The following is a 14,166-nucleotide window of genomic DNA, read 5'->3' as shown; positions in this document are numbered from 1 at the left end:
AGAATATAAATGTCTTAACACAATAACTAAGAAAATGACATGAAGGCTATGTTAACCAGTTTGATGAAAATATTTCAAATTGTATATAAAAATAGCACACTGTACCCCATGACAGTATTAATGTACAAAGCTAGGATTTAATAAGAAAAAAAAAAGTGAAAGGTCTTATCTAAGATAAAGTAGTCCAAATAAACCTAAAGGTTGAGGAGTTCTGAGAGTGCTATTCAAATGCAGAAATGGAGTGTAAGGATCACACCTACAATTAGGGATTTTAGAGATTGTTGTATATTATAACACTGTGGTCAAAAAGGTCTACTCAAATAATCAAGGACGCTTAGACAAAGAAAGAAATGATAGCAATTTGGGCATAGTAAATTAATGTTTCTTTTGAATATTCAAATATGAAAGTTAAGAGACAATACAGGTATTATTATTATACCATAAAATCATGGAATTCAACATGGAGTTCAATAACTCACAAAGTACTATTGTAATATTAGATACATCTTAAAGATTGAACGACATCTTTCCAGAACGAAAGGACAAAAATTATTTTCCATAGTCAGGAGTAAACTTAAAAATGATTTTATAAAGGATGAGAAAAGAAGATGTATTCAACAATATTTGGTTAAATGCAAGGATGTTTATTCCATAAGAAGCTATTAAAATAAACTAATCAGTAATTGTTACATAGATAAATTTTGGAGTATATAAAATCAAAGATAACACCAATGACACCATCAGAAAGAGAAAACAAACCTGTGCAAATTATAAATCTGGCAAGTGTGGATTTTCTCATGTCCTATTAATTATACAGATAAAATTGTAAGCATTTAAACTTTGTCTCTAAAATTCTAAAAAATTTATCACATAAAATGCTTTTCAAAAATTAATTATTAGAGTCATCTCTTGTTACTGAGCCTCTTTTCTGCATGCTATTATTCACGAATATGCATTGTTATTATCATGAACATTTATATATTATGCTCATAGATAAAAAGGACTTTATGATTCATTACAGGTACTTGCTACTATGAATATAATACATACTATCTATTGTGGTTATTTTGGAAAAGCTAGTATGATTCAACTCTAAAAATTATAAAGTCAACACTAAGAAAAAGTGATTCATTGATAAAAATTTGTTTCATTTTTTGAGGTCATAATAATTAACATTTCACAGTATTCAATTATAATAAATCTAACTTAGTATAAATACCATGTATACATAAAATATTAACACAATACTAATAGCCAATGTGGACTATTTTTTTTAAATATGCAGAGCTAGGTCTTCAGTTTAATTTTATTTATTCTATTTTATTGAGTGAAATAATATTAAATTAATACAATTATTAATTAAATTAATAGTGCTAAGTTAAAATTAATAAGCTTATATTTCTTTTTTACTTGTTAGAGAGCTTTAACATGAAGTAAAACTGTACGATTAGGTAAAATTTTAGGATAAAAAGGACATACTCATGTCATCAAGACTTTGAAGGATTTTGAATAGACAACAGTTGAAAGAAATTTTGGAAAATAAGACAATACAAATAAATATCTCTCAATTTCTGCTCTACAATATAATCATATAGCCCATAATCACCTTCCATAAGACATTCCATCCTTTAACATTGGAGTCAGATCACAAATGGGAGTAATGTTCTATAATCCCACATGTATTGACATTCACTGACTTAAAAATCAAAGTGAAGTGAGCAAAATTCAAAGAGGAACAGGTATCAGTTTTATTCCCTTATGAAGAAATTAAGTGACAAACTGCCTTTGTTCTAATAATTTTCAGTACTCAGAGAATATTCTCAGTTAGTGGAAGGGAGGACTGAATTTAAGAACTATTTTATGTATTCAACAGCAGTCTCAGAAATACCCTCCCTGACCACAGCCAGTCCTAATTTTAGATTGGGAGAAATCACAATCTTGCAACCCCACATGCTGACTATACTGGGTGGCCATAAAGGTTGTGTGCACACAATTTTAAATTGCACAGTATTTTAAATCGCATACAAACTTTATGGCCACACTGTATAATCAAGAGACTGAAGGTATAAGCGATTTTATGCTTCTTGGATGCTATCAATGAAAAGCATATATGAACACACACACACACACATATACACATATTTATGGAAATTCTTAAGTCACAGTAAAAATCCCCAGGAAAGATTCAGTCTGCACAGAAGAAAAGCATTTATTCTTTAAAAAACTTAATAAAAGCCTTCTAGGGACCATGATGTAAATTCAAATTGAATATGATAGAGAAGCAGGGCTAATATTTATTGAAGGCCTATAATTAGCCAGTCACTGTACCACATAATTAACCATAGTACATTTTACTAGCCTCACTTTATGAGGGCTCTCAAGTTCAAGATCCTTAAGGACACTTGCCCCAGATCACAAAGCTAGTAAGTCACTGTGCCCTAATTCTTTCTCTGGATGACTCTAAAAACTAAGTCACTTCTATGACACCAGCTTGCCTCTTATCCTGAGGGAGATCACCAGTCATCTGAGAGCAAGTCTATATTAATCAGGATAATAAAGAGGTACATTGATTTTTCCTGAATTATTGCCCTATCAGTCTCTTATCATGCTACTTAGAGTTTTTATCTTGAGGTGTTTCAAATGATAGACCTTTTTTCTGAACAAATCAGAGAATCTATTAATTATACAAGTATTCAGGTCAAATAGCACCAATTCTTCTAAAAGTATAAGTCAATTTATATGTCATATTTACCCGGAGCTTTGCCATGGTTAACGATAGTAATCTCTTTACAATATACTTTACTGTTGGCAACCAGGGTACCAAAATTAACTTCAGAGTCAATGTCCAATTTACATACTGGAATCAGCCTAAGGTTGAAGAAAAGAAAGCCACATAGTTAATTCAACAATCTTAACAACCTTATAACTAAATCTATAGGGAAACATATATAAATACTTCTAACTCTTTAAAAGAAACTTGTTTTCTTATAGTTTCACTGATGAAATACTTGTCAATAAAAGGAATTATGAAATAAAACAAAGACAAGATAATGAGACACATTTTTAACAAAGAAATCGGACTTTACTAATCTAAGTGCATGGTATACCCTCTCAAACCAATTTTCATGATGCCAAATATGTAAAATAAAAGGAGGAAGTGATGTTACAACATATCCCCTAGGATTTAAAACAAAATCTATGTACAAAATAATACAATTGATTTTTCATGTGTCTCTAATTTAAAAGGTTCATTGTAGCATACATGGAGTATGTGTTTTCATAAATACTTTTTAAAATCTATTATCATCCTACATACACATCTCATAAGGATACAGATATTTTCTACTTGGATAGTAATTTATCATATACAATGTATCTTTAAGTATATTATCTTGTTTGGCACTTGAAAATTCCTGATATTTAAGAAAATATTATTATCACTCCTATATAACAAATGAAAATCCAAGACTCAAAAAGATTAAATGACTTACCTAAGAAGTTATTTGGATGTAATGTTGGTGAGCCTATATTAGAATTCATTTTGTTAGGCTTCAAGTACATTATTCTTACAAACCTAACCATGCTATCAACAGCACTAATAAAGAATACAGCAAAACTTGTCTTTATTGAGTCCTCAGTTTTTGTGCCAGAAAAAACGCATTAGATCATTTACTCCACATATAACACAACCTGCCAAATGTAAGCACATGCATACATACATCTATACACACACACATATAAATATATAAATTAGTATACCTGAACAAAACATTCACAAATACATCCCTATGCAGTGGTGATCTTGGTGTTCTTTTTGGTATGCATGTTTATATATGAGTGTATATTATCGAATAGGTACACACATTCCAGGGATCTGCCAGGACTATCCCAGACATGGTACATCTTCTAAGCACTACTAATGTTCTTCTCAAAAAGATACTATGATTATGTGGCAGGAAAAGGGGAAAAAAAGGGCTTTCTATATGTGATTACATTGACCAGACAACACAGACTCATAGCCAAATTTTTCCAGATATATAAAGAACTGGTACCTATACTACAGAAATTATTTGACAGATGGAGGGAATCCTCCTTAACTCATTCTACAAAGCCAGTAGCATCTTGATAACAAAGACAGGACAAGACATAAGAAAAAAATTATGGACCAATATCCCTTATGAATATAGATAGATGTAAAAATCCTCAACAAAACACATAGTACTAGCAAATCTAATTCAACAGCACATCAAAAATTAATTACCATGCTCAAGTAGGTTTCATCTCAAGGATTTAAGGGCATTCTTCACATAAACAGACGCAAACTTTTGAAAGGGTAAGGATACAAAAGTCATGAAATAAGGCAGAAAGAAAAGATACATTCCATACAGAGAAACATAAAATTAAATAAAGCATGTATCTCATCTGAAACCCTGGAGTCCAGAAGGAAGTACCACAATATTTTCCAAGTACTGAACAAAAAAAGCTACCAACTGAAACCACTGTATTTGTTAAAACTACGCTTTAACAATGAAAGGAAAATAAAAACACAAAACAAAAAGCCCTAAAATAATCTGTCACTAGCAGACCCACCTTTAAAGATAATCTAAAGGAAATTCTTCAAACACACACACACACACACACACAAAATGACAAAAGATAAAATCTTGGAGCATCAGAGTAAAAAAGGACTAAAGGAATTAGCAGAAGTCTGGCTACATACAATAGGCTATATTTTCCTCATCAGTTTTATAAATCATTATCTGAAGTTGGAAACAAAGTATAGCACCATTTGCTACTCAATGATCTTTGCAAGTAGGGAAAGGAAAAAGACCTGAATTGAAATGAAGTATTTACATTTCAGCCAAAACGGTAAGTGTCTATACCAGTAGCACATTATATAACATATGTATATTGTTATATACAGAGATACCACTACAAAAACTATGCAAAGAGATGAATACTAAACACTATAAATCAGATGGAATTCTAAAACCACCTTCAATTAACCTATAAGAATGCAAAAATAAGAAATAGGTATGAGAAAGAACAAGAACAAAGAGAAACCAAACAATAAAAAAGAAGACAAGTTATCGCATATAAACATAAAAGATAAATAGTCTAAATAGAAAAAATCAAAAGACAGACATTGGTAGTATGGGGGAAATATGAACCAATTGTTTAGAAGAAACTCAAATTCAAGAAACATAGTAAGTTGAAAGCCAAAGGACATAGAAAAACATAACACACAAATTTTAATTAGAAAAATGCACAAAGAGCTATATTAATATCTGATAAAGTAAACTTCAGTGCTAGAAAATTACCATGAGCAAAGAGGGACATTATATATAATAAAATGATCTATCTACCAGAAAGATACAATGATGATCCTAAATGTGTACACAATAAACAATAAAGCCTCAAAATACACTAAACAAAAACTAATAAAGCTTGAAAGAGTAAAAGAACCCACAATAATGGTGATAATATTTCCCTCTAAAATAGCCCCCAAATAATGATATATAAAACATGAAAAACATAAACTAATAAGATTTAATTGACAGATATACAAAAAATCTGCCCAACTAAAGAAAAGTAGACATTTTAGACATTTATTTCAAGTATTGATGAAACATACACGAAGATACACCATATTCTGATCCACAAAAGAGAATAAATTTAAAATTTTGAAATTACAGACAATGTTTTGACCATAGTAAAATCAAACTGTAGATCAAGAAGAGAAAGACACTAAGAAATTCTCAAAACACATGAAAATTAATTAACACACTTCTATGAGTCAAAGAGGAAGTCTCAAAGACAGTTGTAAAAATACATAAAACTGGATGAATACAAAAATACAACACATATAAATGCTAAAGCAGTGTTAAGGGTCATATATAATACTATGTGCTTACATTAGAAATGAAGACACATTTCAAATCAATGACCTAATTTCCAACCTCAAAATTTGACTACAAAAAAAGAGCAACATCAACCCAAAGCAAGCAGAAGGAAAGAAATAATAGAGTGTTAGGTCTATCTGGATGTTCCCTGGTCTCCTGGTTCCCAGTGTCAAGAGTGAGTACTGGTACCTAGTTGAGCCAATGATGGAGTGATCACAGGTACAGAGCAGTCCCACACAGTTTATTATAGGTAGAAGAAAGAAGCTGTATGAAGTCAAAGTTGAGGAGGAAGCTACACAAAGTGACATGAAGTGAAAAAATATGTTTCAGAGAGAGCAGAATGGGTCAGACTCCAGGAATAGAGAAAGACCCCAAAGTCTGAGCACATGCTGTATTTTATATGCTTACCAGTTTTTCCCATCTTTCTCCTGGCAAGACTGGTTGCCATATCCCTCCTTTGGGGTGACTGACAGGTTGGGGGTTATGTAACACTGTGGTCCCTCAACCCCTAAGCCAGTGACTGTACAGTATCTCTGAGCTCAGCCTCCTGAGCCATTCCCAGATCCCAGTGCATTGAAAAATTATCTTCCATAAACCAGTCCCTTGTGCCAAAATGGTTCAGCCCTGGCCTGTTAGGAACCAGGCCACACAGCAAGAGGTGAGCAGCCAGGGAATGAGTGGAGCTTCATCTGTTATTTACAACCACTCTCTATCATTCCCATCGGCACCTGAGCTCTACCTCCTATCTCATCCCCCTACCCCTAGACCTTGGAATGGAAAAATGTCTTCCATGAAACTCATGCCTGGTGTCAAAAAGGTTGGGGACTGTTGATATAACAGTTTAGATAACAGGTTGGTTATACAACAGTTTCCCTTTCTATACATGTATCTTTCCCAAAAATCTTGCAGGAAAGCTCCACCCATGCTATGCTAATTAGATAGTAATGCATCCTAGATCAGTTAACAGTCACTGGGAATGCCTTACTATGAATATTCCCACTGCGAACAGTTCCTAGCAATTTGGTTCCTAGCTTCAACTGGGTTACTGGTCTCCTCCCTTAGCTACTTCCTTGCCACCTGTTTACCCTTTGCAAGACATAACAGAGAGCAGCAATCAATGAAATTTAAGAAATGACAGGAAAGTCAATGACAAAGAATTAATTTTTTGAAAAATTCAAGTTGATAAATCACTAGCAATACTCAAAAAAAGGGGGGGGGGACAAAATACACGAATGGCTGACATCCGGAATAAACAAAGGGATATCATTACAGATGTTACAGTCATTTAAAAGTAATAAAAAAAATTCTAACTACCCCACACTCACACATTTGACAACTCAAAATTGGAAGAATTCCTTGAAAACCACAAACTACAATACTTAACTCAACCAAGGCAATGATATAGGCAGTATGAACAGCCTTATAAGCATCTAAATACTTAACTCATAAGTTAAAGCATCCTGAAAGAGAAATCTCCAGACCAGACAATTTCACTAAAAATTTCTACCATTTAAAAAATTATTAAATAGCTCTTACAGAGCATAGAAGGGAACATTTCCAAATTCATGTTATGAGGCCAGTACTATCTTGATGGCAAAACCTGATAGAGACAATGCAAAACAAACAAAAAATGAAACAAAAATATAAAGCAATATCTCCCATAAACTGGGACTTGACAATCTCTAATAATTAAACATTAGCAAACCAAAACCCAGAGTGTACAAAAACAATAATACACCAAGAGGGATAAAAAATGCATGATCATAAGAACTGAAGCAGAGAAAGCATTTGACAAAATTACATCTGTGTAATAAAGCCCATTTAAAAATACTGACAGCTAAAGCCATGCTTAATGGCAAAAGACTTAATGGTTTCCCTTAACAGTGGGAACAAGGAAACTAATTCTGTTGTTCTACTCTTACTCAAGATAGTACTGAAAGTTATAGATGTGGAGATAAAGCAAGACAAAGATGTAAAAGGCATACACTTTGAGTGGGGCGAACTATCTCTGTCTCCAGATTACCTGATTCTCTGCATTTAAGGTAACAAGAAATCTAAAAAATAAAACATACAAAAAACTACTAAAAATGGAGTTCAGCATCAGAGGATACCATATAAAGGAAAAAACTCAATCACATCTTCATATGCTAACAAGGAACACACAGAAACCAAAGGTAAAAACATATTATCATTTGCAATCAGTCCAAAGAAAATTAAACAGCTATATACATAACAACACATGTGCAGGATCTTTATGCTGAAAATTACAAAATGACAATTTAAAAAATCAAATAGGACCTAAGTAAGTAAAAAGACATACCATGTTTAAATATTGGGAGACTTACTGTAGCAAAGATGTTAATTTTCCTTAAATTAATCTATAGGTTTAACTCTATAAAACTCTATATTAAATCTATAGGTTTAACTTTTAATATTAAAAATTACTCTATAGCAAAGGTAATTAAGGTAACATGATGTCAGCAGAGGTATTAACACACAAATCAGTAGAAAAAATACATAACTGAAAAATACACCAATGTAAATATGCTCAATTCATTTTTTTTTACAAGGGTACACAATCAATTCAATGGAGGAAGTTACCTTTTTCAACAAATGTTGTCTGAGCAATTAGACATCTATAGACAAATTAATGAACCTCAATGTAAACTGCACAGTCATATAAAAAAATAACTCAAAATGTATCATATATTTAAATGTAAAACTTAAAAGTGAAAAAAATAGAGAAATATTCTGACCTAAGGGTTGGGCAAACAGTCTTAGATATGACACTGAAATTATGATCTATTAAAGGACAACTGATAAATTGGACATTGTTGAAAATTAAAAAAAAAAGACTTTTACTCTACAAAATACCTGTTAAAAGCATGAAGAGTGGGCAGCTCCTGTGGCTCAAAGAGTAAGGCACCAGACCCATATGCCGGAGGTGGTGGGTTCAAACCCAGCCCCGGCCCAAAAAATGGAAAAAAAAAAACATGAAAATTAAAGCTATAGACTGGGAGAAAATATTTTCAAGCCACATATCTATTAAAAGATATGTGTCCAAAATATACAAAGAAATTGCAGAGCTCAATAATAAAAAACAATGCAATTAGGAAAACAGTCAAAAGGTAGTAACAGGCATTTCACCAGAGAGGATACTGACTTAGCAAAGAAGCACATGAGAATCTGTTCAACAGCATCAGGCGTTAGGGCAATGCAAATTAAAACTATGAAAAGATTCCATATCTCTTAAAATGGCTAAAATTTAAGAATAGTGACGGCAACAAATACTGGCAAGGATGCCCTAAAAGTGGATTACTTGTGACTTGCTCATAGGAATGTAAAATGGTATAACCACTGTAAAAAGCAATTTGGAATTTTCTATTAAACTAAACATGCAATTACCATATGATCCAGAAATTAAACACATGGGCATTTATCCCAGAGAAATGAAAATCACGTTCACATACAAATTCTATAAGCAGCTTATTTGCAAAAATGAAAAACTGAAATCAGCCCCTCTGTTCTTCAATAGGTCAATGTTCAAACCAACTGTGGTATACATAATATGAAATACTATGGAGCAATAAAAAAGAACAAAATACTGATACATGAATCACCAGGGAATTTTTCTGAGAGGAAAAAACTCAAAAGGTTATATACTGTATGACTTAATTTATATAACATATTTATGATGACACAATTTTAGAAAAAGACAATTAGCAGCTTTCGGGGATCATGAGTATGAGGCAGAAGGGAGTGAGTGCAGGTGTGGTTTTAGCAAAGCAACAGCAGGGATACTCATGGCATTGGAACTGTTCTGCATCTAGTTCCAATACAAGAATCTACATGGCTGATAAAATTGCACAAAAATTAATAACAGACACATTTACATAGACAGACACCCTATTCCCCCAACACACACAGTTCCAATAAAGCTGTGGCAATATTAATAAGATAGGAGGACTGTATCAATGTCAATTTCCTAGTTATGGTATTATCCTTTTGAAAATGTTACCCTTATGGAAAACAGGGAAAAATGTAAAAAGAATCTATTTCTTGTAGCTGCATGTGAATCTTCAATCATCTGAATTTCTAAAAAGATTGACATATAGCAGCAAACTTTCTCCTTTACCTCTTCCTCTCCTTGCCTTCCCCCAAAACCACCCTCAACATTCCCCTCAACCCTGTGTATCACACTTAAAAAGGGTCAATAATAATCAGTAATAAAAATCATCATCAATAATATTGGAACTGGGGTGACAAATAGACTTCTGATGAGAGGGGGCATACATTGTGGAAATGAGACAAAACTCTCTGTTTTCTGGGCCAGAAGCATCTTCAACCCTTCTCTCCAAGTATAGCACAAACAAGCCAATCTAAGAGTCAGTCACAGGTATGTCATAGTGCAGAATGCACCAAAAATGGCTCTACTTAAATTAAAAAATGAAAATTAGATATTTTTAATATGTTAATAGATTGTTTCTTTCCAACTATATGTCAATGGTTTGATTCCATGAAAAATGGGATGGTATGCCAAATCAGAACTTAACAGCACAGAGAACCAAAATAATTGCAGATCTAAGTTTACTTTATATGAATGATAAAAAAAATAAGGGAAATTATAGAAAGGTATATGTCTAATACAATATAATAAGCAGAAAATATTGTAATATTAACTCTGAAAGACAAGAACACCTATGGAACCATATTTTCTAAAAGGAGGATCATACATCTATGCATATGAATAAAAATGCTTTACATTTTAACACTAGGTAACAGATAATTTTACAAAAAACAGAAATATATGCTTTTATTATTAAAAGGAAACATCAAATCGTAATTCATTCTGGTCAGATAATCTGTATAGAAGTCACATAGTTTTGCATTATTATATCCACTTACCTTTTTTATTATTTTTTATTAAGTCATATATATATAGATCATGAATACATTTATGCCTTTGTGGGATTCAGTGTGTTGATTATTTGTGCAAATTGGTGTGCTTACTTAATCACAGTGTTAAGACATTTGTGTTCTATACTTGATAGATTTGACTTGTACCCTTGCAATATGCTCCATTGGTGTGGTCCCACCATTAACCCTCCCTCTATCGAACCACCCCCTCCCTTCCCATTCACTTACCTTTTTTGACCAATCTCAAAACAATAGGATTTCGATTTGTTTTGAAGTCAAGCATCTGCCTTATTTAAAATTTAGTGACGTGAACATAACAATACTTAAAAATTAAATTAAAATATTCATACTGGTTTTCAAAAAATCTAAATAATACTTTCAACTGTTGAATGTTTTAAGTTAATTTAAATAAATTAATAATGTCAATTAAATAAAACATTACTAACTAACATAGCCTTCACCTCATTTACTTAATCACAGTGTTAAGACATTTGTGTTCTATACTTGATAGATTTGATTTGTACCCTTGCAATATGCTCCATTGGTGTGGTCCCATCATTAACCATCCCTCTATTGAATCATCCACCTCCCTTCCCATCCACTCACCTTTTTTGACCAATCTCGAAACAGCAGCATTTTGATTTGTTTTGATGCCAAGCATCTGCCTTATTTAAAATTTAGTGAACATAACAACACTTAAAAATTAAAATATTCATACTGGTTTGCAAAACTCTAATTAATAATACCTTCAACTGTTGAATGTTTTCAGTTATTTTAATAAAAACACACCAGAGACCAAGGCTTTTATTGTTACAGGCTCCGCAATTTTCTGAAAGTTTGCTCTTTCAATTCAGCTGTTAAGAAAACTATTAATACAAGTCAGAGAAAATACATTACTTTGTTATTTTTATCGGAAGAGTGTTCAAAATGTCAGCATGAAATATAAGGAATACATACCCAAAGATCGGAATTTCTAATGTCTTATTTCCTATTGTAATATATAGTTGGTCATTGATGTTTTCGTTTTTGTCTGGATGATATTCTACTATAGCTGTCATTTGAAGACCTGACGCCAGGGCCCGATCCAGAGTGCTCACAAGAAGTTTGAACTTTGGTGAGAGAAAAAGAATCAAATTATACATCTGAACTCCTTATAAGGTAATAAATAATAAATAATGCCTCTCAGCACATTAATTTTGATGATGGTTAGTCCTGTACTAAAACTCCCACACTAGTTTGTAAACGCTATGAGAACAGGCTTGTGTCCCTTCTGTATCCCTCACACCTACTGCCTGCTATATCAGCCACGTTGTTAAAATAAAAAATAATAAACCTTTCCACTGATCCTACAGTTTCTATAGTAATGTGGCACTTAGGATTCAAAAGGTAGTTGATGTAGAATATTGTTTTCCCAATGCTTAGGGCAACTACAGAACTACAAAACCAAGTGGCCCAGATTCGAGGTGGTTACAAGGAGACAGCGAAGGAATCCCTTCCCTTCGTTCCAAACCTAAAATGGAAAAAAGAGGAAGGTTCCAGATTATTAGCCTTTCCCTACCCTGTCCTTCTCATCTCTCAACCCCTAGCAAAAGAGAAAACAAAACAGAACAAAAAACCAAAATCACTGTCCCTCAGAAGCCCAACCCTTCTCAGTCCTCCCCCCCTCCCCGCAGGAGCCCTCCGTCTACTTCCCAGGGGAAAGAGAGCTGCCTAGATCCGAAGGCGCTCCCCCAAGCTACTGCTTCCCCGGCACTCCTTCGGGCGTCACCTGGGGCTTGATAGGCTCCTGAAATCGGATCCTCTGGCTCCACCGGCCGAGGTTGTGAACAGTTATGGGTAGGCGGTACACTTTACCGGCCACAGTGTCTAGAAACTTCATTTCCGGCGGGAATACCCGCAGCTGTACTTCTTTTTTCTGGTTTTCCGCATCCCGCGGGGTGAGAGACCCCCTGTCATTCTCCATGTCTGACCCGTCTGGGGGCCGACGGATCAGTGTGGTGGATCCGCCGCTAGGCAACCGCCGACGGCGCGAGCAGCCTTCAAACCCCGCGGTTATGGCGTCACCCAGCGGCGACAGTTGGCGGCCAGTACGGAGGCTGCAGGGGCCTGGCGAAAAATGCCTGGGGTCGCAGATGTCACATCCGGGTGTTTCTGGGACCTGTTTCTGTACAGTGACCCTTAATCCGAAATTTCTGATTACAATTCTCACAATGTTGCCTTAAAACACCAAAATAATTGGGTTAATATAAATACCAATCAATAGAAATGGATAAAATAACTTACAGTCTATCTGTGATGGATAATAATGTACATCTATGCGTACCGACACGGAAAGATACATATTATACAGTACCAAATCTTAAAAAGTGGCTAATATAAAAGGTTAGGAAAGAATTAGGCCGAATTTTATAAAACTCACATGAAGAGGGGCGGCGCCTGTGGCTCAAAGGAATAGGGCGCTGGCCCCATATACAGGAAGTGGCGGGTTCAAACCCAGCCCCAGCCGAAAACAACAAAACAAAACAAAACAAAAACCTGACATGAAGGAGTAGAATGAATATAATTTTTTAAATGAAACCCCCAAATAAAAGAGACCAGAATTTTCAAAAACATAGAATTTGCCCTTTCCCGTAGTTCCAAGGCACAGATGAAGGAGGCGAACTAGAGAACCTCATGGGTGAGAACTGAGCGAGCATGTGGTGGCTTAATGGAGGGAGGCTGAGGATTAAGAGCATATCAGAATATTTGGGCCCTGTAAGTGTCTTCTTCAAGAAAACAGGCAAGTGGCCTCTCCTAACATTAAGCCTCCAATAGAGGCTATCTAAAAATCACAGTCTGGATCTCCTTTGTTGAGGCTGAAAGATAAAAGGAGTAGACTATAGGGCTTGACTTCAGCCTTCATATAATCATAAGTCATCCATTCCACCTGGCCTCTATCCTCCTAATTAGTCAGTACCCGTGCTGTACCAAAAATTAAATATTCCAAATATCACCTAATAATAATAGTCTTCCTTCTTAAAGTCCTCAGAGCAGGTATAGCACAGATCAGCTATGCTTTTTTGAACAGTATTCATAGCCTTGACAAGAATAGCAGAGGCAAGATCCCAGGAGAAGAAATAGAGAAATTATTTTGGGGTAAAGGAGGTAGTGGAAATTCTGGGAAACAGCTAGAAAAAAAGAGTACTTTTAAGAAAGATTGTCCTAGATTAGGTTCTCATCTCCCCGTCTAGTAAGTCTATGTTCTTACAATTGTGTTCTTACTGGCGTGTGTGTGTCAAAACAATTTTGAGTTAAATTGTCATTGATTTCTCTTTAAGGAGATCCTGGGCAGGGGTCCTCAAACTTT

At 34.2% G+C, this 14,166-nt stretch overlaps 1 protein-coding gene across 1 annotated transcript in view; it reads right to left on the bottom strand.

Moving 5' to 3' along the window:
• The window catches only part of CFAP47 (cilia and flagella associated protein 47), a 296,774-nt gene extending 283,991 nt beyond the window's left edge, over window positions 1–12,783 (bottom strand). The window contains exons 1-3 of the mRNA XM_012807582.2: window positions 12,589–12,783; window positions 11,778–11,929; window positions 2,753–2,868 (exon numbers count right to left, since the gene is read on the bottom strand). Of these exons, the coding sequence (XP_012663036.2) occupies window positions 2,753–2,868; window positions 11,778–11,929; window positions 12,589–12,783 (463 nt within the window). The remainder of the gene's footprint in view (window positions 1–2,752; window positions 2,869–11,777; window positions 11,930–12,588) is intronic.
• Window positions 12,784–14,166: the final 1,383 nt, after the last annotated feature.

Source organism: Otolemur garnettii, unplaced genomic scaffold (assembly GCF_000181295.1).
Source record: "Otolemur garnettii isolate 467f Iridium unplaced genomic scaffold, OtoGar3 scaffold00072, whole genome shotgun sequence".
NCBI lineage: Eukaryota > Metazoa > Chordata > Mammalia > Primates > Galagidae > Otolemur > Otolemur garnettii.
This window is presented reverse-complemented; position numbering and strand designations above follow the sequence as displayed.